The 27,103-nt window shown below is 48.0% G+C and overlaps 1 protein-coding gene across 1 annotated transcript in view; it reads right to left on the bottom strand.

Annotated features, from left to right (window-relative positions):
* The window catches only part of LOC136964543 (transmembrane protein 132C-like), a 49,807-nt gene extending 24,008 nt beyond the window's left edge, over nucleotides 1–25,799 (bottom strand). The window contains 3 exon segments of the mRNA XM_067258701.1: nucleotides 6,763–6,906; nucleotides 23,857–24,754; nucleotides 25,778–25,799. Of these exon segments, the coding sequence (XP_067114802.1) occupies nucleotides 6,763–6,906; nucleotides 23,857–24,754; nucleotides 25,778–25,799 (1,064 nt within the window).
* Between the last annotated feature and the right edge of the window lie 1,304 nt (nucleotides 25,800–27,103).

Here is a 27,103-nt window from a genome sequence, read left to right as displayed (position 1 = left end):
CTACGGCCTTCCAGTGGGTTAGCATGCATGGCTTCTGCGGCTCGCTCTCACGCCACCGATGAGAGCAGCCAATCAATGGTAAGAAGGGCAGGGCCAGTACAGAGTCACATTTACAGCTAGAGCTAAATCAAAGATCCTGGCGCAGGTCGATCGCAATGAGGTCACAATGGACGGGGTGTGTTTGTGTGTTTGCGTGGTCTCTGGAGGTTGAAAAACAAGACCGACACTGGTTAACAGCATATACTCTTTGTGACTCCTCTGATTTGTTTTTCTGTAGCAATCTGTATAATTAACCATGAACAACACTTAGTCCACCAGTGAAATAGCAGGCAGCAGGTGTGCTAATGTGTGTACATGCGTGTTCAGGAGAGTGAGCGTGTGTGTGTGTGTCTTTTTTATTCATTCACCTTGGGTGTTTGCATATGTCTTTGTATCGGAAATTGTGCAATTACCTTCACATGGGTTCGAGCACATTTGTAAATAAATCACTGCTCTCTGATTATCCGAAATGCCATTCAGTTGAAAGCAAAAGGAAGGCGATTTCGCTATCCTTTTAAACTATCACCCCGCCGTACCTGCTTATCTATGAGAGCACTAACGCCTATGCCACACTTTCCTCTATGCCTGTACGATATAAAAAGGGATTTGTACATCAGGCCTAGGCAGGAGCGATGCGATCGTTAGATGGATCCAGCGCATCGATCACGAGTTATTTAATTTGCGTGAGTGGCGTATGAATCCTCCGCGCGTTTGCGTGTCCTCCACGCGTTTCTGCAATCATAAAGGGCCCATAACGGGGGCGGTCCAACACTGAAGGGATCAAAAAGAAAAACTGCTGATTTATTGACCGAAAGGGGAACCGCAGTCGTCATTAATGGAAAATCCTCAAAATGGCTGTCCAAAGTTAATGTCATCAAATTAATTTAATCTCGCGGTGTGATTTACACCTCTTCCCCTCCTCCTCCCTTCCTCGCCTGGCCTCTCATATTCCGAGAAGTGATGTGGCAGATATTAGGACTGGCGTGAATGGCAGCAACTTCAACTCTGTCCTCCCACTTGCACATCATCGGGTTCTCGATGGACAGGTGACGGGGCAATAACAATAAGCCCGTATTCATTTCGCAGACGCTTTACTTCCAGAGCGACACGCATTACAGGGGGGGGGCGATTTGATACGGCAGCTTCTTGATCTGTCAAGGGGGCTCAAACCACTGAAGCTGTACCCTTCGACGCATCTCCGTGTTTGCGTGAGCGGCGACAGGAAGCCCTTCCGGGGGTCAGGACTCCGTCTTCACTAAGCTGGAGTGTGCTAGGTATGTAATGACTAGGTGTTAAGGGGGTTTAGTACAGGGAGGAGTGCAGCACGTCCGAAGTGGGACCCCAATGGGGAATCATCCTCTGCCCTGTCGCTCTTTAAGAGTCTCTGTAGGCACGAGAAACCCTGATGGATGTAGTAGCGTATCACGCTACCGCGCTCTTCTACAATCTCTGTACGTCAGTGGACTGGACCTAAATTCGAGTCGTAGCGTAGCACAAACATCGGCTGTAGGCTACAGATGACCCGGAGCAGGTCGGTCTTGGTGAGAAACTACAGCTGGCTTTGGCAGGCAGTGCTTGTATGATTATTTTGATATGTTTTTTTTATCTGCAGTCTCTTTTCATCATCCACCCAGTGGAGCTGCTAGCTATCATTACACGGTGTGGAGCTGCACAGTGTGGCTTGTGTTTTTAGACCGGCGAGCGTCTGATATCTTCCATGGCATCTCAGGGGTTGGTTTCCTCCTCGGAGCGGTCTTCGTTAGTAGTCGATGCAAATGATGAGGTCCAGGCCCCCTCCAGAGCTTTATCTGGTTGTCTCCCTTCTCAGCTATCGTTCCTGCGTTGTGTGATGGAGCGGGTGAGAGCCTCTGTGAAGGTTGCTGTTTTTCTGCAGTGTCGAGCAGAAGGGTTCAACAGAAGGGGTTCAAGAGAAAGGTTCAAGAGAAAAAGCCTTCTGAGTGAACATGTGCAGCTGGTTTTGTTTTATTTTGTAGGGAAAACTTCCCTGAGATGAACAGGGCTATAGCGCATTAGCTGGTCTCTCTCTGTCTCTCTCTCTCTCTCTCTGTCTCTCTTTCGGTCTCTCTCTCTGTCTCTCTGTCTCACCGTTCCCTCTGTTTCCTCTTTTCTTTCACTCTCTCTACTCTCTCCTTGCCTTCTCCTTGCTGACACACACACTCCCCCCTTCCCTTCCTCTTACTTCCACCCCTCCCTCTCTCCAACTCGGGGAGGAGGAGGGGCCCGTGTCCTCGTCAGATTAATGGGACGGAGAAGTAGTTGTAGAAGTGGAGGTCAGGAAGGGGGTGACCTGCGGCTCGATACCATCATTAACCCTGTCCAAGCATGGCCATTTAATGGACTGAACCAACAGACAGGACAGGGGGAACTCCGCTGCAGAGCTAGCATGAGGAGCACTGGTAACTGAAGAGATGCTAATGTTTGTGTTGGTCAGGGTGCATAGCCCAGCAGAGCTCATGTTGCTGGTCTAGAGGAGAGCTGATAGCCAGACTTCAGAGTGAGTTCCTATGAATTTTCTCTTAGACTCGGTCCTATTAACATTCCTATGGAACTGCCGTGTAGGGGGAAAAAAACTCACGGGACAAAATGGAGACATCCTCTATTGAACTCCCGGCTGGGAAATGTTGGGTGGGTGAATCCATCTTCCACCAGTCCTCATCAGGTATTCTACAGCTTCTCTCAGGCCTATACAGTACCACAGTATAGCTTCTCCGTCATCCGTGGAGCTAGCTGTAGTGTACATCTGAAAGAGTGCTCTGAACGAGCTGTTCAGCTATTCAAACCTAACCCTTTTGGGCCACCACCCGCTGAAAATATGCTAATAAATGCAGACTGCGAAAGCGTGGAAATCGGGAGTTTGAGACGGCTGCACAGATGATGACGTGAAATACGCCCAGCACTTTAGGCAGTGAACACGGATAAAAGACCGGCCTGTTTCTTTAAGAAGGATCCAGGGAACTGTATAAGAAATGTGGTAGGCTTAGGTGATTACATGGCAAATTTCCTCTGGTCTCACAAGGTAATGACACATTCAGAGATGGATGGACTGTTAGAGAGAGAAAGACAGGGAGAAGGAGAATGCGGCCAGAAATCGGAAAGGTAGAAAAAGAGGGATGGGGGAAGTAGAAAGTGTGTGTGTGTGTGTGTGTAAGAGAGAGACACAGAGAGAGAGAGAGAGAGAGGGAGAGAGAGAGAGAGAGAGAGAGAGAGAGAGAGAGAGAGAGAGAGAGAGAGAGAGAGAGAGAGAGGCAGAAAGGCAGCCAAGGAGAACCAGCTGAAGAAAAGGCAAAGAAGGAAAGAGCTTCTTCAAGCTATCCAAATACAAAGAGCCAGACAGCGACAGACAGCGTGCTACGTGACAGCCAAGGAGAGGAAGCGGGACATCAAAAAGAACCGTCTCAATCCCCCGCGCCTCCTCGGAGAACCAGCGAGCCCCACCGTGGGGAGGCTGTGTATCAAACAGCACGCTCAAACCGGGACCGGATCGGGGGCGCTTTGCCGCCTTACGAGAGACCGTGGAGAGATTAGACAGCCCCATTGAGATGAGCTCGTAGTCTAGGATTACAACTCCAGCTTTGTGAAGGTCTGAGGGAGCTGAGTCTGCACAGGCGGACTGAATCAGTACGGCACAAAGGAAGGAGGCTGTGTGAACATTTACATTTAGTCATTTAGCAGACGCTCTTATCCAGAGCGACTTACAGTAAGTACAGGGACATTCCCCCCGAGGCAAGTAGGGTGAAGTGCCTTGCCCAAGGACACAACGTCATTTGGCATGACCGGGAATCGAACTGGCAACCTTCAGATTACTAGCCCGACTTCCTCACCGCTCAGCCACCTGACTCCCCTACAGTACAGGCTGGTGTGTGATGATCAGTAGACAGTAGGCTGTGAAGGGGGACTGCAAGAATCTCCCACCACAACTTGAGTGGAGACCCGATATACGAAAGGTAGTTTCTTCCATCGCATTGGCCTCGGGGCCGCAAGCCCGAGTAAAACAAACCACCTTGCCATTTCAAAACACGACGACAGGAAACCATTCTGCCCGCCGACATTACTTTCATTAAAAACAATCTGGATATGACTCACGCTGCATACATGCCAGGCTGATTCTAATAGTCCAAGCCTGTTGTACACCTGTGCACTCCTTAATATTTCCTTGAAATAACCGTCAATTCCTGTGCCGCTGCCTGTGCTTTGACTGTTGGTGTGATGAGGGCGTGGGCCGTGGGCGGAGGGCCCTGATAGGCTCAGGATGCCATCAAGGATCCAATAAGGGCCAGCTGCCTCCTGCTGCAGGAGAGAATCCTCCTCATTTCACACGCCGTTTGAGAGCGACGTGGAGGAAAAACACACAGCAGAAGAAATAAGGAAGGAGAGGGGGCGAGGGAGATAGAGAAGGGGGGGGGGGAGGGGAGGGGAGGCAAGGTAAATGCGCGTGTTGGAGGGGGGGTGACGAGTCAACGACGCTTGTGGCGAAAGAGAGAGAGCAGCAGGAGGCATACAGTAGGGAATGAGGAGAAGTCATGGGCTAAAGGGGTACATTGTAGAACGCGGGGATTCGCTGAGCCTCTCAAAAAAAACAAATTTGGCCAAACACTCGAGATGTTTCTGTAGGTGCAGGGTTACGGTAAACTTGTGAGCAGGCAGAGGCCAGACTGACACAGTCTCTCAGACAGGTCCTGGGGGAAATCTTCACAGGACGTAAATTGGTTCTTCTTCCCCTTCATCTGGCTCGTGACGTGGTTCCTTTGCGGGATCTCTTTTATTATCTGTCTGTCGTGTGTCGATGTTTATCACCATATAAACATGTTTGCGTGCCCGGTGTTAAAGGAGCTGAGGGAATACGCCCCGGGTGAAGTGATGAGGTGTTAGACTGAGTTACATCTCCATTAGCAAAAAGAGAGGGGGGGGGGGGGGCGGTGATTGTCCTTTACAACGCCCGCGGTCTTGAGCTGTGGCATTGTGGTTGACGGTCGGTAATAGAATGTGATGACCCACCCGCAAGCAGAGAGGGAGGGAGAGAGAGGCGACGAGAAAGAGAGAGCGAGAGATAGAGAAAGCGAGAGAGAAAGAAAGAGAGTGAGAGAGAAAGACAGGAGGGAAGAGAGGAAGACAGAGAGAAATAACGAGAGAGAGAGAGAGAGAGAGAGAGAGAGAGAGAGAGAGAGAGAGAGAGAGAGAGAGAGAGAGAGAGAGAGAGAGAGAGAGAAGAGAGAGAGAGAGAGAGGGAGAAAACGAGATATGGGGGGAAAGAGAGAGAGAGAGAGAGAGAGAGAGAGAGAGAGAGAGAGAGAGAGAGAGAGAGAGAGAGAGAGAGAGAGAGAGAGAGAGAGAGAGAGAGAGACCGAGAGTAGCGGAAGTAGTCACGGAGAAGTATAAAAGCTTCTTCCATTGGTTTCTTTGGGATCTCATTAGTGTCAGTAAAGGGAGAGGAGACAGAAATTAGACCTGAGATAGTACAACTCATTACTGAAACCTGTATCCCCAGGGAAGAACCATCTCACGCTCTCCCCAGCACACATTCCCACTAACACGGTCCTAATTTATAAATCATGATATTCTAATGACCCCTTGCAATGCCTTCCTAAAATACCTCGTCTTGCAGACACAGGTTGGCAGAAAATGGTGCCGAGGCTGGCTCGAGTATGAATGTCCCTGTTGCTTATGTTGAAATTTTGTGAACGTGAATTGACCTTTTAGGGTGTCCACGCTGAGTGGAAGGCTAGCCGTGCAGCACCCATATGCACTGAAGTGACAATGTAACCTCCCAGAAGGCAATCAGGCTCTATAATGATTTCATTTCAGAGTGTAGAAAATCTAATGGTCTCCGAGATGTTGGGTCTCAATATTTCCACAGCCATTCAGCAGTGCATTTGAATGAGAAGTTACAATAATACGGCTCACATCTGTGCATAAACCCGGTCATTAGCATGCCCAAAGACAGGAGATTCAGCAAAGAAAATAGCTAAAAACAACAATTACATATTTCATAAAGACGTCTTCCCAGTACAATGTGAATTTCAATGAACAAGCTAAAACAGCTAATGGCACTGTAATGCATTGAATACCATTTCTTTACAAGCTCCACGGGCAAGTTGGAAAACATGGTGTATGCTAATATGTTTCTTCAAGCTTGCATGCCATTAAGATGATGAATTCCAGGCATCTTTGTCGGTGTGCCATGCCTGGCTCCTTTAAGGAGTTTCTTATCTCTAAAATGACACATGTCAATACAAGGCGCACTCTCTCTCTCTGGGACTTTAACCATAATTGCTACATATGAGAGAAAGAAACCCAGATTAGCCCTCGATTGACATCAGGACCCTGTGTGTCGTTCTGCAGGTCCCAAACTGAGCACTGACTAATACGTATTCATGAGATTAACGTAGGTTATGGAAATACCATGAGGGAAAACCACCGCGGGGACCATGACAACGTGGGAGAGTGGGCGGTTTGCCTGTCAATCACACTACATCCAGGCTGACCGGTAGTCCGTCACAGTGCAGGAGCCTAAACACGAGCGTGTGTCTGCACTTGTTCGTGCTTGCCCGTGTGGGTGCTTATTTAAGTGTGCGTACAGTGGCACGCACACTTTGGGGCACGGCGGGCCCCCCACCCCCCGCTCGTTAAGAGCACGATCTGGCTTCCATGTGAACGTGGTCGAGGAAATCGACGGAGATCTCGAAGGAATCGTGGGTGACCTACCTCTGAGCGAAGGTGTTGTCCTTCCTGCGGCAGTGGAGGGTGACGACCCTGTGACCTTCGCTCCTCACGTCCTGGCTGACCGTCCACAGGACAGGGTTGCTGGCCCTCGCCCCCAGGAACGCCACCCCATCCTTCAACTTCACCCTGCAGAGCCCAGGTCACACGCATCATCATCATCTTCTGGAAACAATCGTCTACCGTTATATGACGGAACATTCTGGGCAGTAATATCATGTAAAACTTTACTATGTTGCTATGCAGTATCAGATGTAGTAGTTTCTTGCCTACAGTAAAGGACTGTTTGCTCAATGCTTTTCTACAGTGTACGTATCGTGGAGTTCACTGGGTATTCTGTGTGTTTGGGGTTAGACATTCACTTGGTTTCAGTTGAATAGAGAGCGTGCCTTGTGTCATCTTGCACAGCACACCAACCCTCCAGTTCACAATGACCTGCAGCCCGCAAATGTACTTTGGCAACGGATGGCGAGTGGACTGTGTAAAAAACGATTAGGATTTGTAACCGACTTTGAATTAACCTCTGAGAAACACATTGTGCATATGAAATGAGAGGACCACAGTCAAGACGTGTTTAACATCCTGTTTAAGTAGGAAGTTAATGTTTTCTATTAGATTTGTCCTTGTCATGCTACGAAGCAGGAAATTGCAGGACGTTTTGTCTTGGGTTGGTCATATCACAAAAATGCATCGATGTTACCTGTGAGCAGCTCATTTCTAAAGTTCCAAATGACTAAAACCTCTGACATGAATCACTGATAGCATCTTTCTATATTTATAGCGAGGATAAAAGAAAATAAATAGAACACAGACGGTTATGAGGAAAAAAAGAACACAAAAAAACACTTCACTGAAACATGAACTCTGGGCGAATTTCTCAGATCAAAAAATGAGCAGCAGATAGTCCTCGCTCCACTCTGAAACGGCAGAAGACTTCTAAAGTTCGGAGAAAAAGTTGCCGACATTCCAGCGGATAATGACGTTGGTACCTCCGCCAGGCTGCGGCAACTCTGTCACGTCAGAAGCCCAGATGTAAGGACCGCCCGTGCGGTCCTTACATCTGGGCTTCTCAGCCAGCGCTCTCTGATCTTATCGCAACCGCTGTGGCCCTAATAACTGGTGTGTGCTCCGCGTTGCTCCTGACGAGCCCTGATAAAGGCCAGCGTGGCTGTGGACACGTCTGTAAGCCTTGCTGTCGATCACTGATCACTCCCAGCCTCTCTCTCTCTCTCCTTGTTTCTCCCTGGCTGACTTCAATCGGGCTAGTTTAAGTTAGGTATGGGCGATACCGATCATTTTCTTTTCTATCCGATACTAAGTACTTTCAAGACCAGTATCGTCGATATCAGTACCGATACCGATACTTCTATGAAATATTTGTATTTTAGTAATTTTATAATGCATTCTGAAAGCCATCGTTATTAATATTAAATAAACCGCAATAGGCATTACGTGTCTGTGTTGCCTCCTCTGCTCGCGTCAGCTGTACTTCGTTGTGCTCTTTAGTGTGTTTAACTTTTAGATGCTTGTCATGTTTGTGGTATTGCCACAATGGCATATTGTTGTTTGACAAATGTCACATGAAGCTTCATCGTTGTTAACTGGAGTGAAATAACTCCAGATTATGCTTCTTTTTCTTTCAGTCATGACCGCAGCAATGCACTCGAATCTGCGCTGAGTGCGCTTTCACTGAGTTAGCGTGAGACAGCGTGGCGCGCTGCCGCTGATGAACTCATGATAAGCACATACACAGCGGAAGAAAGAAATAGTTCCCATTGACTTTCTTATTTAAGTAAATTTCTATACTATACGGCCTACAACTATTATTCTAAAATCACTTGTTTAAAAGAAATCCCAGGTAGGATCGATATTTCAAATTGAGAATCGATCCTTTTGATACAATGCCAGTATCGAAAATATAGATACTTTAGGATCGATCCGCCCATCCCTGGTTTAAGTTACCCACCAGATTAATAGCGTCTTCGCTAATAGACAGTAACGTGGGAAAAAGGCGTGAAATAGGGTTATTACTGTCATTTGTGTTGTACGCCGATTTGTCATAGTCAAATGTCAAGGTTTGTGCCGTTCACTGCTCTCAGCATGTGTTACTCTCTCCGTTGTTAAAACCAAAGGGCCAGCCTCTCTGCTACAGATGCACGACCCCAAGGGAGAACATGACATGTGGAGGCTGTGAGTATACAATTACCGATGCAATACCGCCTCCAGAACTATGCAGTCTCCTCCCCCCCACCCCCCCACCCTCTCTCCCTAACCCCTTCCTCTGTCTCTCACTCACATCCCTCTGACATGCGGACTCTGCAGCGCTGGGCAGCAGAAAAATAAACATCAGGGCTAAATGAAGGAATGGCATGTTTTAAATGAGATTGGTTTGGCTAATATGATTTTCTGGCTAAATGGGAGGGGGGGCTGGAGGGGGGGGGGGGGGGGGAGACGCAATAAAGGAAAGCAATTTGAAGAGGGCCTCTCTTTCTCATGCATCAGCACATGAAGCAGCCTCATTAATTCCCCCGGCAACCCTATGCATCAGAGAGATGAGTATTTACAGACGTGACGGCGGTTGTCAGAGGAGATGCTCAGCGAAGGCTGATCCCTCGCTGATGGATGTTCACCGACCGGCATGGTCGAGGCAGACCCTGCCCAGAGAGCACGTCAACATGTTCATCACGCGGCTAATGAAATACCAACACGCATCCATATTCATGTGTTTCTGAAAAACAGGAAATGGAACTTGAAAAGACACAAATGACCTGGCGTAATGCCTGGTAGTGGGTAATGAACTGGAAGTGTCTTGGGAAAGGTGTTGTGGTTGCGTTAACTACCCCAGACTCCGCGATGGTGTGTGAGGGCACCCGCATCTTTTATTCAGTGCGGGCTAGTTTGTATGTATAATCGAACACAATATTTCTCTCTCTCCTCTTTCTCTCCATCTCTTTCTTCCTCATTGTTCTTCTCTAGCTATGCTATTTTGGATGTTCCGAGGTTTTAAACGTGACATTATGTATTTTTAAGTTGTCATGTGATTTGTGTCTACGATTTGAACCTCTATGGACATTAAAAAAAATATAGATTCTACTATCTCACAATATCTCTCTCACACACAAACACACATCTGCACGCACCACTTATGGCACCAAGCAAAAGTGACTCAAAGCATGATCCACGACCGTGACATGAGCACAATGCTTCCAAATGCAACTTTAATGGATGACCCACAGCTCTGACCGAGCTCTCCCGAGTTACAATTCCTGGCTTAGAAGGACAGGAGGGGAAGAAAGACAACAAAGTGAGTGACGACCATCAAAGCGCAGGTGTGATCGTTGCCCGTCCCCCTCTTCTGTGATAAAAAACAACAGTTCCAAACTGTGGGTAACGGTTGTCGAGAGGACGCGCCCGTAGAAGGGCGACCTCTGAGTGTCTCACGCATACGTGAACAGGATATTACATTTTTAGCATCTGAACATTCACCCAATTTCTCTGAGACAAGATAGTCTGACTTGACAGTCAGTCATGCCCAGTACTGTATTGTCGACAGCTGGCAAATGTCAAATATGTAGCAATGGCGTTTACACGGTGAGCACACTACAGTGAACGATTTTGAGGAGAAGACTATGAAAGGAACATGGTCCATTGTAAAGACACACAATGGAGCCGGGATCGTTCCCTTGGTAAGTAGAAGGGAGTACAAGGGGCATATTCCCAGACTGTCTCTCTAAGCACACCAAGGGAGTCTGGGCCACAAAACTGACCTTTAGTGAAGATAAATGGAAGTGGAGTAGTACCTTTTAAGTCACTCAGTACAAAGACACCACCTTTAGTTAATTCTCTGCACACATGGCCCTAACAAAGACCCAGAAAAATTCTGTTCCCAAGTCCGTCTTAAACACAAGTGTATTACTGACAGTCCCTGTCTCTGATTCGGGATTATATGACTATGTAGTGTGTATAATCCACCTCGTAAGAACACTGTCAGAAATTCAAACAATCGTGCAGTAATCCGACCAAGAACCCAAAACACTTCAGATGTTCCGCAGAATTAGTTTTGCTCAAGGATCATGAATTGATTCAATATTTGGTTCTCCGAAACTCGTAGGGACCAACATGGTTTCTGCGCCGGCTCGAAAAAAGTTAGGCAAACCTAATTCTGTTGACAGAGGAGGCTGAAATTGGGATAATTATATTATGCTAGTTAACATGGTATGTGTACCTTAATCTCCAATCATATCCCAGCTGAATCCAATTATTGACAAAAATCGCTCTTTCTCACTCTTTCCCTCTTTCTCTCTGTGTCTGTCTCACCCACTCAGTCACTGATTTATTCACTCACTCAGTCTCTGGCTCCTGCTCTCTCTCTCTCTCTCTCTCTCTCTCTCTCTCTGTGTGTGTCTCTCTCTCTTTCCCCCTACCTCTCCCTTTTCACTCTCTCTCATTAGTGTTTGGAGCAAATTTCCCAGCGCCTGTAGCCCTCTCCTGAGCACAGAATCAGCTTGGTCATTACAAGTGGGCAAAACTGAATTAGAGACTAGCTGAGGGCTGCCAGGGTTTGCAGCAATCACTAAGTGAAGGAAACTATTTGCTGACTGGTCTTGAGTCGATCAAACATTGGGAGTTGTAGTCCACCTTTGCTTTGGAGTGGAGGAGGAAGTTTGGGCACATGCGCAGATGAGGGCAGATAATGAGGCTGGTTCTGTTATTTTCATGATCAGCTCTAGTTAAATGAAGTGCAGCAGGGCAACACGGCAAATTGAAAAGGATATTACCTCTGTCACGTAGGCAGTCCTCTCCACGCTAAGCTGATTTTCAGCCAAGAGTGCTCTCTCTCTCTTTCTGTCTGACTTTCTCTCTCTCTCTCTCTCGTTCTGTCTGACTCTCTCTCTTCTCGTCTTCTTTCATCTTTCACAGCTTCATGCTTCCGTTGTTCTGTTTACCTTACTCTCTCCTGCTCCCTCCCTCCCTCTCTCGTTTCTCATGGCACCACTTTTATACCTTTGTGTCCATGATCTCGCTCTAAATCAACCTACTGGGCGATCTCCTCTGATCTGTGCCCGTGAGATGGCATCGGAAAAGGGTTCAACCCCTCCAGATGGTTCCGTAGAAGGCAAGGCCCAACATGGCCGTCCCGAATCACTACATCCCCAGCAGCAGAACTCCCCAGGATGAGTCTGTACACAAGTGGGCTGTCCGGCAGCTCCTAAGGAAATGGGACCAAATCATCTCAATACAGTATTGACCCATCCAGCTGATCAATACCTGGTTCCTTTACAGGAGAGAGATAGCCGACATCACGGAGGGCTGTGTGTTGAAGGGGTTAAAACCCATTTACCAATTGAGGATGGACTGATCAAGTGGAGTACCACTTGGAGGACTACTTACTACCTCTATGGTATCGAGTGGTGTCTAATGGAGAGGGTTCTGAGTGCCACCAGGCCACAAGACTCCTCCCCCCCCAATCAACTTGATTTACCTCAGAGACACTCGCCACTCTGCTGGGCTGCACTTCACTATGGGCAGGAAGACCCCGGAAGACTACTTCTGCTGTGTGCCGATAGGACGAGGCAACGCTCATACAGGAAGGGGGTCACCTCGTCACGTCCTATTACAGAGACAGTCCGACACAACGCAGGGACCTCCTCGGTCGTGGCCATTTCCGCCAGCTCAATCCAGAGTTGGGTGAAAGTCAGGTGGCTGAGCGGTTAGGGAATCGGGCTAGTAATCAGAAGATTGCCGACCGATTCCCCACCGTGCAAAATGACGTTGTGTCCTTGGGCAAGGAACTTCACCCTACTTGTCTCAGGGGAATGTCCCTGCACTTACTGTAAGTCGCTCTGGATAAGAGCGTCTGCTAAATGACTAAATGTAAGTCAGCGGATGGACGCGCTGACTTGAGTGACAAGGTAGCGAGGTTTGTGAGAGATGGAAGGCGAGGAGAGGAAAGCACAGGAGAGGACCTTAAAGCTGGTCTGCTTCTCCTCCCCCAGCCAGAAGACACCCATCCCACAACACATAGGGATTCCTTGCTCTCTTCATCTCTCTGTTCCCTCACATCTTCTCCCTCCTCTTCATTTCTCTTTCGCCCCGTTCTTTATTAAAACTCCGAAACAAGCCTGACGACTGACAGACATGAGCTCGGCAGTGCCTCGGCTGAACACGCACACGCGAAAAAGAAGAAAATAAAGAGTCAGAAGAGCCGGGGCAGAAACGAGGGAGACTTCAAATAAGAGGAGTTTCATGCTGGTTGCCGGCTACTGCAGATCAAGAGGAGTCAGTCACAGGAGCAGAAGATGGGGTGTGAGGTTGGGGGTGGGGGTGTGGGGGTTGAAGACAACTACAGAGCAAATGAAAGGAAGACAGGCCAAGCTTTGGTGTTTTTCTGTTGAACAACCTGGATGGACTAGTCACATGGGACTCGTTCTGAGGGCATTGATTGGTCGAGTTATTTACAAGCTGCCAAATGGATGGGGTACATCTTTAGAATCCATGTGACGTTACAAAAGGAAGCAACTGTAATTTACAGGTTCCAAGGATAAAGATACTTAATTATTGTTGCTCCTTGAGGATGATTCATTTGGTTTTAAAGTCATGCTGGCATTTCCATGGTGTGTGAAACTGCAGTTTTTTTTAAAGCTGAGCTGAATTTTAAGTGACATTACAGGCTATTGGCTGCACTACAGAAGCCTGTAGGAATTAGAGGGCTATTGTGAGACAATGTGAGAAATCGAGTAATAGTCTGCATACTACCTGGAGTCAGTGCTTTGCTCTACTTTCAAAAACATGTATTTTTATTTATTTGCTGTAATTATCCCACTTAAGTTCTAAATTCATTAAAAAAAAGTGATTTATACCAACAAGCAGTTTAGTCAGGGATTGCCATGGCAATGCAGTAAGTAGTTCAACAGTGAGGAAAAAGGAGTTTAAATCCGAAATATGTTTACAATAGGTTGCTAGTACAATGTCATTGGGAAGAACTGTGATCATATGCGCGACCAATCAATAAAGTCTGGTCTGGTTTATTGAGCTTATTGTGCTTCTTACATACAATTTTCTTGAAACAGCATGTGTCCGAGTGTAATTTTCCATGAATGGCTAAATCAGACTTTCTCTGTGTGTCACGTGTGGTGATAAATAAAACTCTCAGTGCCCATATAGGAGAGGGAAAAGTACATCCCAAACAATGAGTCACAAACGTTTTGAGATGCACACCTAAGTAACGTGCCAGTGTAAACAGGGAGAGAGTGAGAGAAAAGAGAGGGTGTAGGTTTGGAGACAAATGAAAAGAGTCCGTGTCCATGAAAGTGGAGAGAAAAGAGTCATGACTCTGACGCATGGGACCATGCAACCTCTCAGCTCAGCCCAGGGTCCCCCTAGCAGTGGTAACTGTTGGCAGGGGACGAACCCATCCCACCATGCTTCTCTACGTCTCCATCTGCCGTATTAGAAAAACATAACTATTATCGTACACGTGTTGGCTTTCATTTGAGATGGTATTTCTGGTTGGGGGATTTTCATTTGGCACAAACAAATCATATGTGAGCCGTTGTATGCCAAAGGACTAAAAAGTTTAACCATGTTCATGCGCTTACAGTGGATTTGAAAACCCCACTCTGCTGTAAATCACCAATAGGAATGAGGTCATAACCTGGCAGACTGAGGTCTGAGTCCTGTGGTGGCTATTCACACAGTTGTCCAGTCTTTTAACCCTGGAGCTGGGGAACCAAACCCATTATTAACCCTGAAGAAGGGGCTTAGAACCCTTTAACCCTGGGGCGGAGGGCTGGAACCAGTTAACCCTAGAACTGGGGACTAGAATCATTTAACCCTGGGGCTGAGGGCTGGAACCAGTCAACACTAGAACTGGGGACTAGAACCATATAACCCTGGAGCTGAGGGCTGGAACCAGTTAACCCTAGAACTGGGGACTAGAACCATTTAACCCTGGGGCTGAGGGCTGGAACCAGTTAACCCTAGAACTGGGGACTAGAATCATTTAACCCTGGGGCTGAGGGCTGGTACCAGTCAACACTAGAACTGGGGACTAGAACCATATAACCCTGGAGCTGAGGGCTGGAACCAGTTAACCCTAGAACTGGGGACAAGAACCATTTAACCCTGGGGCTGAGGGCTGGAACCAGTTAACCCTAGAACTGGGGACTAGAACCATTTAACCCTGGGGCTAGGGACTAGAGGGGTGTGTCGGCTGCATCTCCTATAAACCCACCCTGACCTAACTATGGGTTGAGCCGGGAGGAAATTAGACTTCAAATAGAATTTCCCAGGATAGGCTGGATCATCCCAGAGTGATCCAATATTTGGCAGAGCTCTGGAGCGTTACTAGCGGGATAATCTCAGGATGTGGTCAGACTTATTAAACCCAGAGTAAACGTATTGATGCAGGAGAAGTTACAGATTAACAGCGGTGGATTGGCGTCAGACTGGCCAGTGCTGGAACATAATAGGGCTTAGTTTGAGATCGTTACCATGTCCTCTTTATATCATGCAGTGGCACCATGGGGGGTTTCACATCCCTGCCCTTGAGCCATTTCCCCAAGACTACCTTGTCCTTTCAAAGTGATGTATGGATGAATGAATTATCCTTTCATTAAGATGATGCAATGTATATGCTTATCCTAGTATTAGAATCAACACAGTCTGAAAGGGACAAACACACCTTAATGAATTCCATGCAGCGTGAACTGTATAATAAATGTATGCACGGCATGATGTTTTAACCTAATAAAGCCACGTAAGATTGATACACTGAATACTTTGTGAAATTACATGCTCCGTATCTACCAAAAACATATGTGTTTGCTATCAAGAACTGAAAAAAGAGAATCCACTTAGATCGGATCATTTATTCATGCTGTTAGAAGCCATATGAACAGCATATTATGTCAAAAAGCAGGACAACCAAAATCTAAATCGCCATACATATGCAAATAACACTGATCTAAAACCATCATTGCGACGATTAATCTTTGGCAACCACTGAAACATTTTCTGCAGGACTGGTACAAACGGTTGATTTTTAATGATGTCCTCTAATTACATCATAAATTGTATGAGGATACTGAAGGATGTGTCACACTGGGGGGAAATACAAAAGCAAAAGAGGGATTGATGAAGTGCCTGGTATCGATGTAGAAGAGAGAGGTTCTAAAACTACAGGAAACGAATAACTCACAGCCCACCCCTCCTCGGATTCACCCGTGGTCTTGATGTGTCACTGGATATTCAGTTAGGTAAAAGGTCAGCGCAAAACTATCCAAAACACACAGTATCACTCTGTTCTCCGAGTGCCAAGATGCTAAATACCTGAGGACTGTGTGTGCTTGTTTGTGTGTGTGTGTGTGTCAACAAAATGGACCCAATTAGGCTAATGGTATGTGACGCTGTCATCAGGGATGCAACCAAGAGGATCGAAGGACTTCTACGATCTCTCTCGTCTCTGCTCATTGTAATACCACCATACACACAGCCCATATCTACTGTAATTAGTATTTGACTAAGGTCAAATGCCTATATCTCCAGGGCGTAAGGCTGACAGATGAATGATAATCCAGATGACGAACAGCAGCAACAGGAGAGTATTTTCTCAAGGTTGCGTCTGCACGCATCCACGGAGAAGAACCTTGAGGGAACTGAATGACGACCGAGTTTGACCCCGCGTGTCCCAGAAGCAGTCTTTGTTTCCATCATTTTCATCAGCGCCCGCCTCCAACCACGTTGGCTTCCATCTGCTGTGTTATTGGTTAATGCCTCAGCAGAACCGCAGGTAAATCAATCGCGGGCTGATCTTTAAAAGCTAGCGCGTCAGCGAGCACATTAGCCTCATTTGAACTTCATTACGTGCACCGCTGGGCCGCGCCAAACGCCAGCAGCACGGGCCGCGGCAGACCGGACAAGGACCCCGCGAGTCACCGCCAACCACAGAGACACACCCTCCCGTTTGCGGTGGGGGTTGTGGGTGGCGTTCTGTTGTGTGTGGCAGTGTGCGTCTGGGCTGGAGGGAGGGAGGGAGGGGGAGAGGGAGGGAGGGAGGGGGGGAGGGGGGGGAGGAGGAGGGAGGGAGGGAGGGAGGGGGGGGAGGGGGAGGGAGGGAGGGACCCACGGGGGAAGGATTGAGGGATGATTCAGTGTCTGCATGATTAGCCTGGACAAAATCTCCGGAGGACAAGGCGGGCTCCTCTGCTGGGTGCTCAGTTGGACTTTTAACCAGAAGAAAGGAGGGCACAAAGGAAACTGCATTTCAAAAAGTGCTATTTGTTTTCAAGCAGTGTTGCATCCTTTTGTCTTTTCTTAATGTTTTTTTGTTGTTTTTGTTTCTTCCCCTGGCAAAGAAATTGCTAGTGGGATTTGGCACCCATACCGGTTTGTTTGTTTTCTAGATTTCACTGATTTGTTTTTCAAACGGGACATGTTTTCATCAAGAAAAATGTGAAATCTGATCGCCCCTGCATGCTATCTGTAACACCCTCTGTTGCTTCCTCACCACTGGTCTCCTCCAACCCATCTCTCCTTTTTTGTGCTTGTTAATAATGTTCTCCCTGTCTCTGCTCTTGTGGTAGTTCTAGTCAGAGGTCTGCAGCTGTACTAAGCATTCCCATGCATAATAATTCAGACTTTACAAGTTCACTTGGTTGTGGGTCTGTATAATCACCTCACCATCTGTTAAAGGCACCATTTATGGCACACTTACAACACGACAGCCAAGGAACCATTTGATTCGTTAAGATTTACCATGATGGAAAATTAGGTTGATTCAGAGTGTGTGTGAGTGTGTTTCTTCATTTGAGTGTGTGTGTGTATCTTTGAGTATTGGAATAATCATAAGTAAGTACACCATTTCTGAAGATGTCTGACACACGTGTCTACACACACACAAACACACACACGTGTCTACACACACACGTGTCTACACACCCCTACACACATACAGGCTCTCTTCTCTCTACCTGTAGGGCTCTTGGCTCTCTGAAGTGGACCTCAGCAATCTGGCACCTGGAGACAGCTGGGGGTTTTAACGAGCCAGACAGCCCCCCCAGCTAGCAGTTGTCTGCCAGGACACATGCCCTCGGAAGAGCCTCCACTTCACAGGTTCATCCACTGCGCTGCAGGATGTTTACAGTCCTGGCTCCATGGCTCCTCCCCCACAGGCCACAACACGGGAGCGTCACGGAGAGCAAGTCTCTCAGGTCTAATCCCTTTGGATGAGAGCCAAACATACCCCGCCCCCCCCCCCCCCCCCGCCCAACATCCACTTTCCTGACACTACCCGCGCTTAGACGCGGTCTCCGACGGACCATCAGACGCACGCACTTCAACCCCACGGAAACCCCTTTCGAACGTAACCTTTGAACACACACACACACAGAGTCAAACAAGTCCCTACCGCTGTTCGATAGGAGGAGAGTTCTCTGCTTGGGGTCTGCTGACTCCAGAGCCCAGAAAAGGAGCACAGGGGTCTTTCAGGGTCACTGAGGCAGAGCTCAAGTGTCTCTGCGAGTCTGCTCCCGTACGCGGGCCTCCTCTAACCTGTCGTTCCCCCTCTCCCCGCTTCCTTTCAAGCCTCGACAGCGCGCCGCGGGAGGTAGCGCGAGGCTGTCACGGCTTGCTGAGGCTTTTTCTGAAACGCGTAAGGGGGTTGGACACACACAAACGCACGTTTGCCCTCACAGTCGCTCTCTTTCCTCTCTCTCTCTCTCTCTCTCTCCCTCTCTCTCCCTCTCTCTCCCTCTCTCTCCCTCCCTCTCTCTCCCTCTCTCTGTCTCTCTCTCTCTCTCACACACAATGTTGCGGATGATCCTTTCGCACGTCCGTTTGTACTGTGGGTGAGAAGGAGCCGTTGTGGAGTGTCAGACCGCTGCAGAAGTGAAATAACCGTCGATACCGACCAGCAACACTGACACCTGTCACAAGGCGTCATTGAGATTGGACACAGCTTTAGCGTGCCCCTAAAAACGTCTTTTTTTTTTGTTGCTACGTTTAAAACTCCATGAGACACAATTGTTATCTGTATTTGTGCAACTCTATATTAATTTACCCTCGCAGTGTGTGACTCTGAAAGAAAAATCTGAAGAAGAAAAAATAAAGAATCTGATTCCCTAGGTGCCTGCCGTAGCGGCAAGTGAACCAGTTGGACCACCTCCTACTGTGGAGGGAGTTTCTGCCCGGGAGCTTATCGACTCCGATTGAGCATGACGTTTCAACCACACAAACATCAATGTGGAGACATATGGAGAGAAGGGAGGGGGGGTGGGGTGGAGGGAGAGAAGGGAGGGGGGTGTGGAGGGAGATAAAGAGAACAGAGATGCAGTGGAGGACTGGAGTGGAATTGGGGTGGGGGGGGTGGGGGGGTGGGGGGGGCATGTTATCTGAGGACTTATCGCTCCTGACAAGTGTATATTATGCACCCTCATACCCCACGCAGACACACACACACACACCAGAAACTACTGTACCGCACACACACACACACACCACTGAGCAGATCAAGGCTTATCCACCCCCCACAGCAGTTCCAGAAGCTGATGAAGGCTCGATTCCAAACGGGCGCAACACCCTCAGCCACAGAGCTGAGACCCAGGCCAGGCACACGGATGGACCGCTGCTCTATACCACAGACGGTTTAACAATTTATTTCTATCTCAAGGAACTCTGTTTGAGATTTGTTTACTTAGTAATGCGTGTCCAGGGTTGGACTGTTCCAATACTGACACAGGCTCCAAACATGAACGACTGCTATATCTCTTTGACCATCCCTCAAACCCATCCTAAAATATGTATGATTTAGCATGTCGTACTAGCAGCTGCAGGGTGTGTGATCAAACTAATCAAAGCAAAATCCACAGCCTTAAGGAAAACAAGCAGTTGCAAAAAAATATAGCACAAAAAACATAATTTTAGGATGGAGAGAGTACATTTATATTTAGCAGACGCTCTTATCCAGAGCGACTTACAGTAAGTACAGGGACATTCCCCCAAGGCAAGTAGGGTGAAGTGCCTTGCCCAAGGTCAATCTGGCACAGCCGGGAATCGAACTGGCAACCTTCTGATTACTAGCCCGCTTCCCTAACCGCTCAGCCACCTGACTCCCACAGAGTCAGTAGGAGAGAGGGAGAGAGAGGGAGCGAAAGAAAGAGGGGGAAGGAGAGTGAAAGAGGGAGAGAGGGAGCAGAGAGGGAGAGAGGATGCTGCATCCTCTTCTCCTCGATCGCCCTCGAACCTCAAGACTTCTCCACGGCCACGGAACCCTCCGGGCTGCTCCATCCGTCCTTCACGATGCATCTCCTTAGCCTCCAACTGGGACCAGAAGGCTCCCTCGGAACAGAGAAGGATCTGTGACCTCGGCGTGGCCACTCACAACGTGAGGCCAGCGGGCCTTGGAGGTCATGGCGTTGGGGAACAGCACATGCTGGATCTACATGAACACTTGCAGCGGCGTGGGGCTGATGCCGCTGCTGCAAGGACCAGGATGTTAGCCGAGGAATAGTGTTCTGTCAAGGGACAGAAGGATGTCCTTGGGTTGCACCGAAAAGTTAGTCTTTAGTTCACTTTTGTGTTGTAGGCTAACAGAATATGTTACATTCTTTCAGCAGTCAGTTAAAGGCCTAATTTTGGGCTATTCAAGGACGGTTGATGAAAATGCTATGTTACAAATGTATTTATTTTCCAAGTTATGTTGTGCTTTGTTGGTATAATGTCTGCTGAAATGTAATCGGTATAAATACATATTTTTACTTTTTTGAACTTTTTGCTCACACGCTTGTGCGAGCAGGTCAAAGATCTCATCTCTACACTGATTTTGAAGCTAACTGTGTGAATCCTAGGTCTTCGCCACTCCTTATCAGCCAACAAAATATCACACAGAGAAAAGGTTAGAAACGAGATGCTTCCCCCCTCTGAATATTATTGTTATCTTTGCTTCTCTCTTCTATGACTTATCGTTCTTTAAAAGGTCATAGAGATAGGCCATCCTGCAGTTTCCATTTCCATTTTTAGGTTTAATCAGAACAGTTTTCTTTATGGAAACTTTCCTCTTTCTTCCGTGCCCCTCCCCGCTTCCCCCTTTTCTCTCGTTCCCTCTATCAACCTTTCTGTCTCCCTCTTTCTCCGTTTGACAAGGTTTCAGTGTATCGTTGGAGAAGCAGGCATGCACGTGCACAACTTTCATCTGTTGAAGGTACTATACTTCTAAATCGTACTAGCAGCTGTCTCCGTTTATTGAGCAAACTCTTCCCCCTTCCCCTCTCTCCTCTCCTCTTTTCCCGCCATCCCTGCGTTTCACGGGGGGATGGCGGGGATGCTAGCCAGAATGTTTACTTTGAAGACCAAGGCTCTCCTCATCTTCTCATTAATAAGTAATTTGCGGTTTTGCGTGCTGGGAAGACTTGTTAGATTGCTAACTCTATGCAGATATGTCTGTGGGTAGGGGGCCTGCCTCCACACAGCAGTCCCAGGCTGCCTGCAGCGAGCAGTCCCAACGCTTACATCCACCCAGTAATAATTTCTTACGACTGCTCCTCCTTTTGATAGCGCAACGGGGCCAGTATGTATGCCGCCAGCTGCCTCATTCGGAGACAGTCTCCAGAAGGGATTTCATCAACTCTTTGTCACATCTTCCCTTAAAGATTTTTCGCAGAGACATCTGAGGATGCACCGAAATGAAAATGATTGGCCAAACCAAATGTTATGAATTCCAAATGTAATGAATTGGCCAAATACCGAATACCAAATGCAGTTTTCCACAGCTGTGCATGTATTTGGGCACATTGCACATTTTAGATAAATGAAATTGCCTAAATGTTCTTTTTGCTGTTTGTCTTGTTCTCAAAGAAAAAACCTAATCCACCTTTTAAACCGAATGCCAAAAGGGCCTTAAGACACAATATTTAGGCTACATTTCCCGGTTGTTACCTTCCACTCTGATTCATTAGTCGTTAGCATGCATTAGCATAGTGCCTAGGGGGACCTGTGGAAACATGTAAGATTGTTTAGTCAAAATTACAAGACAACTGGGACTATTTATCTTTGGAAAGGGGTGTTAATTTGTTCAAAAGGAGACTGTTTTCATTTGCATTCTGAATGAGGAATAAAGCCCAAACCTATCTCCGTGGCTAATGAGGCTAGGCTAGTGAGCGGGCCATTGCTGCTGACAGTTCCAGAAGGTTTTTTTCGCTATAGAACAACAAACACTTTAAGGAAATGCTTTTTGATACCCGTTTGAGTGTATGTGTCTGTGTGTTACTCAATGAAAAAGAAACAAACAAAGAAAAAAAAAAATGCTACACACTAATTGCATTCTGGATTGGAATTGACTTGGATTGCATTAGTGTAGATTAGATCTCATACAGATGACAGGATACAAAAAAGGGAAAGCTGTACTCATACAGCCTTAGGGGGAAACGTATCTGGAATATACACGGTATATTCAAGGCTGAGAAGACCATGATGAATGATGATACTTTCTTGTCTGGGTCAGTATTTATATTTAACTGAACAATCCTTTGAAATCAAGTATTCCACATTTGAAATGTTGTATGGAAAATGTATAGCTACAAGGACGCATCATGACACTATGCCTAGCCTTAGCCCATTCTTAGACATCCATGTTGAAAAGAACATATTTAGCCTGAGCAGCTGTCTAGAGAGCTTATCTCCAAGATATGGTCACTGCTCACGGTGGCTGCAGTTAGACTAAAGGATGGGGGACAAACCCAGGGTTCATAAATACACAATGAGGCTTCCGGAACACCCAGCACTGTTAGCTCTAGAAGTGTACAGAACATTCACACCCGCACACGCGGTTGAAAATGTCATAAATCTTCCCAGGCAAGAGGTCGGAGGTCACACAGTCCTTGTGTGTGGGGAACGCACCCGTCATCGCACCGCACGTAGAACTGTAGGCGGGCCTGGCGTCACACGCTTGCACACACAGCGCCTCCCTCGGAGGCACGAGGCCCTGGACTTGGCACTGCCACACGCACTCGCCGCCGGAGAACCGCGGAGGGGTTTCCTTCAAAGGGCCTTATCATCTGACAAGGGGTTACCACGAGAGCGGGTGGGAGAAAAAACACACTAAAAGTGCACACTAAAAGAGTTAGTCCACAGACACGCACCCATACCAGCGCGCCACCACGCCAGCACGGCATCAAAGTATTCGCGCGGGGCTCTCCTTTCAACATAGCTGATAACCGTCTGTTCGTGCTTCGGTTGGACCTTTGTAAGACTGATGATTTTTGAAAGACTTTGATGTTTTATCTGGGCTGATTAGCAAGTCCAGGTTTCCCCTCAAGTTGGACCCCCAGAGGATATCGTCGAAGCTAACTTTTAAAAGTGGGAATGTGTAGCAAAAGCACAGCAGAAAGGCTCAAAGGAGTAATTGGTTTCAGTGCAAATACTGACACACAGTGAACACTTCATAAATGTTCATCATGGTGCGGGTGAAAGAATAGCAATGAGGCTTTTTGGCTGGTTTCCTGCTTAGCCAGGTTGATGAATTGCCTGAGTTGTTTGTCAATGCTGCTCCTTGAGCTCCAAACAGTTTCATCTCCCGCGATTTAGATCTCAGGCTTCTAAGCAGCAAATGCATATTCCTTACATCTTCATTTGCATGGCCAATGGAGCGCCTTGAGTCGCTTTGTCACAGTCTAATTATCACTCAGAGCTCAATGAATCAATGAGAAGTTTCTCTTTGACGCCGTTTAAAACAAAGCCTTTTGCTATTTCTGGGTTTACTGTTGCCAATTGTTTTGTTGTTGCAGATGTCAACAGGCTATAAAGGGTTTATTTGTTTAATAGTGAAATAATCTGTTTAAACAAACACAATAGCTGTTTATATGGGGTACTTTAGATATAGTTTTTTTTTTAAGCATTGGTCTTCCTCCACTTGTTGGTAATATCTAATACAAGCGTGACATTTAGAGGAGGGACGTGAACTTTGAATGAATCGCTGCAAATCCTCACAGCAAATCCCTATGACTAGACTCCCTGGAGAACACAGGTTCATACACACACACACACACACACACACACACACACGCATGGGCTGCCCTTCTGACTCACCTGAGGGTAAAGATCTGGATGGGTGAGAGGCTGGAAAGCGCCAGAAAGGTGGAGACAGTTTCCCTCTGTCTGATTGGTCTAGAAGGCACCATCACCATGAAGTTGCCGTCCAACCTCAGCTCTGAAAGGGGCTGGAACAACCTCACGCTCCCGATGCGCTGCATGGGCGTAGGCCCGGAGAAATACCCCAAGGGCCCCTGCTGCTCCGTACGGATGGTACTGGCCTTCTTGGGGTCCTCAGAGCTGCACTCGCCGCTGTCTGCAGACTGTACCATGTAGTAGAGCTCCACGGGGGTGCCCTGGGCTTGCTCTGGAGCCCTCTGCCTCCCGGGTCTGACTGTGGGGGGGCTGAACCAGCTCGCCAGGGGCTCCAGCTCGGCCACACACAGCCCCAGCTCCCCCTTCAGCCGGCAGGTGCCCCGGACCTCCTGGGTCTCGTGAAAGGCGAACATGCGGACGCAGGGCAGCCTGTGGACGGCGCTGTAGTCGTCCCAGTCCCTCCCGGCCACGTAGAACAACACCTGGACCTTGGGCCAACTGGGGTGGATCCTGTCGTTGATGATGTATGTGTGGACCTTCCAGTTGAAGGGGAAGAGAGCTGGAGAGGAGGAGGATGGGGGTCCGGTGAAAGGCCCAGGGTTCTGGAGGAGGTCCAGGGGGACTGGTTGCTGAACAGAGAGGGGTCCGTAGCTGGCGTTGAGGGACGGCATCCTCCGAGCCTGCTGGATGAAGAAGGCTTCTGTCCGCGCCTGGAGGCTGGAGTTCCTCATCAGGTCCTGATTGGCCTCCTTCAGGAAGAAGGCGGAGTCGGCATTAAGGACCTGGTAGCTGACGGGTAGGTAGGTGGGCATGGGGCCAAACCTCTGCAGGCCTTCCAGAATCATCCTGCTGTCTGTCCCTGAATCAGAGAGAGAGAAGGAGAAAGACAAAGAGAGAGAGCAAGTAAATACCTTGCATATGAATACATGAGTGAGCAGGAGCTCAGAAAAGGAGGCCGAAAAAGGAAAAAGAGAATAAGCATATAAACCAAGGACAACCTCAGTCAGCTTCAGTCTGTCTATTCATTGCAAGACAGTGTACAGAACCCTTTTCATGCATCGCTGCATTTATTGTGCAGGGTTATTACAATGGCTACCAGCTTTTACAACAGATATCCTTCACCGTGACTTCACTCACTCTCTTCCTCACAGGAACCTTTTCATCTCTTTACTTCTTTATTCCCCTTCTCCAAAACACAGACTCCCCCGCTTTCTCGCGTGGAAGAAGGTTCAGTGTGTCTCAACTCAAACAGCGCGCCTATCAGATTAGTTCTGGGTTTGTATGTATTAGAAGTTTATGAGAGTATGTGTATGAGTGTATGTAGTGTAAAAAGGAGCAGTTCAGACACAGCGGTACTAGCAAAGTCTCCCTGAGGCATGAAGGCCAGAGGACAGTGTTTATAGTAAATATCCCAAAACCCAAAAAGACAGCATGCAGTTTGTTATTGGAGGCAGGCGGAGACGGAGACGATAGTAAGAACACAGCGTGAATGAACACAAGACATTATCAAATAATAATGCAATTGCTGATGTGCTGATTAGGGGTTAACATGAAAAAAATTCCAGGATTTCTCTCCCATTCTCCACACCGCTCTGTTCACATCTACAGCACGTCCTTGTCTGAGGCAAACCAGACCTTTCGATCGGCCCTGACACACCGGGCTGGTCTTGAGCCACCCCCCTCCCCCGCTCCTCCATCCTTCTATCCACCCTCTCCCTCTCTCTCTCGCTCTCTCTCTCCATCCCTCCTTCCCTCCATCTACCATCAGGCTACAGAAAATTTGGGCTGATGAAGTATCCTGTTGGATGTCATTGATTTCCCGTCCCCGGCGCCCGGCGCTAAGGGGAGATGTACCGGTGATTTGTGATGCGTACATCGCTACCGTGGGCTGGCCTTCCCGCCATCCTGGGGCACCATGGCGATGACCCGGGTGGCGTTCGATACGGCAAGAGAGGGTTTCGGATGCATTCGGAGAGTCTGACAAAGACACGTCGGGACAGGAGCGAAGGCCGTTGCGCGTGCGCGAGAGCCCAAGACCAACGAACGCGGCGGTGGGTCGATGACGAGCCAACGGATGCTTCGTCCAGAGTGCGCTTGAGGCTCCAGCTTCCTCTCTCTCTCCAAGTCTGCGTCTGTGAGCGGAGAACTGACACACTGTCCCACTTACCGCGTCAACCCAGGACAGCAGAAAACACCACATGAGCCAAAGTGGTGTAATGACTTTTGAATGTTTCTCTAATCTTCCATGGCATATCCAGAGTGTAGTAATCTACCAGCCCATAATATACTCCCACATCCCCTGCGGGCCGACCACTGAGTAGGATTTCATGTCTCGGCCGTAAATCACATTCGGAAAGCTGTTTTTGACAAATGAAAATTCGGATGATTTGTGCAGACGGCTTGATCTCCTCTTTGCCAAATCCTGGATGTAGGGTCTGCCAGGACAACCCTATTCCCCGTCGGACAGGGACTGAATATCCTGACAGACATCGAGAGAGCCACCGTACCCTGGTACAGCTGTGGGCTCTGTGATCCAGACTCCAGACCCCCTTGAGATGGAGAGAGTACCTCTTAGCTGGACAGGAGACAGCACGCTGGCTGATGTAACCTGCTCTCAGCGGAACTCCTATGGATGGTGTTGAGAGCGCCTCACCATTAATTACAACGTATTATCTCACACCGTGATTAGGACAGGCTCTCCACAGAGCGAGCCCACGCGTGATTCAGACCCGTACGATTCATCAGCTGCAATGAGCGGCTTCCTAGTCCGTAATGGGCGGTGGAAATGAATGACTGTAAAACTGAGTGATCTTCTGCCACTGTGAGGCCTCGCACATCTGATGCTGCTCTGTGGTTACTGCAGTGATGGAGAGCCACGGGGGGGGGGGGGGGGGAAGAGGATGAAAAAGAGGGAAGAAAAATGGGAGAGGAGCGGATCTCGAAATTTTCAAACGGGGTGTCCAACAGGGTTGAGATTGACAGTTTGCATCTATGTACCTACGGTATATACCTCAATGAAGTATTGGGATTTAATAACGGATTTAATTGATATATCCAAGCATGCTCCTTGCCTCAATTATATGGCCAACATCTGTATTATAACAAATAACAATATAGCTACAGAATGTATGAAATACATCATGGGTTGATGTGTTTGAACCAGGAACAGGCTGTTTTCTGTGGCTCGGAAACCATTTGCTCCTTGTTT

Source organism: Osmerus mordax, chromosome 20 (genome assembly GCF_038355195.1).
Source record: "Osmerus mordax isolate fOsmMor3 chromosome 20, fOsmMor3.pri, whole genome shotgun sequence".
Lineage (NCBI taxonomy): Eukaryota > Metazoa > Chordata > Actinopteri > Osmeriformes > Osmeridae > Osmerus > Osmerus mordax.
This window is presented reverse-complemented; position numbering and strand designations above follow the sequence as displayed.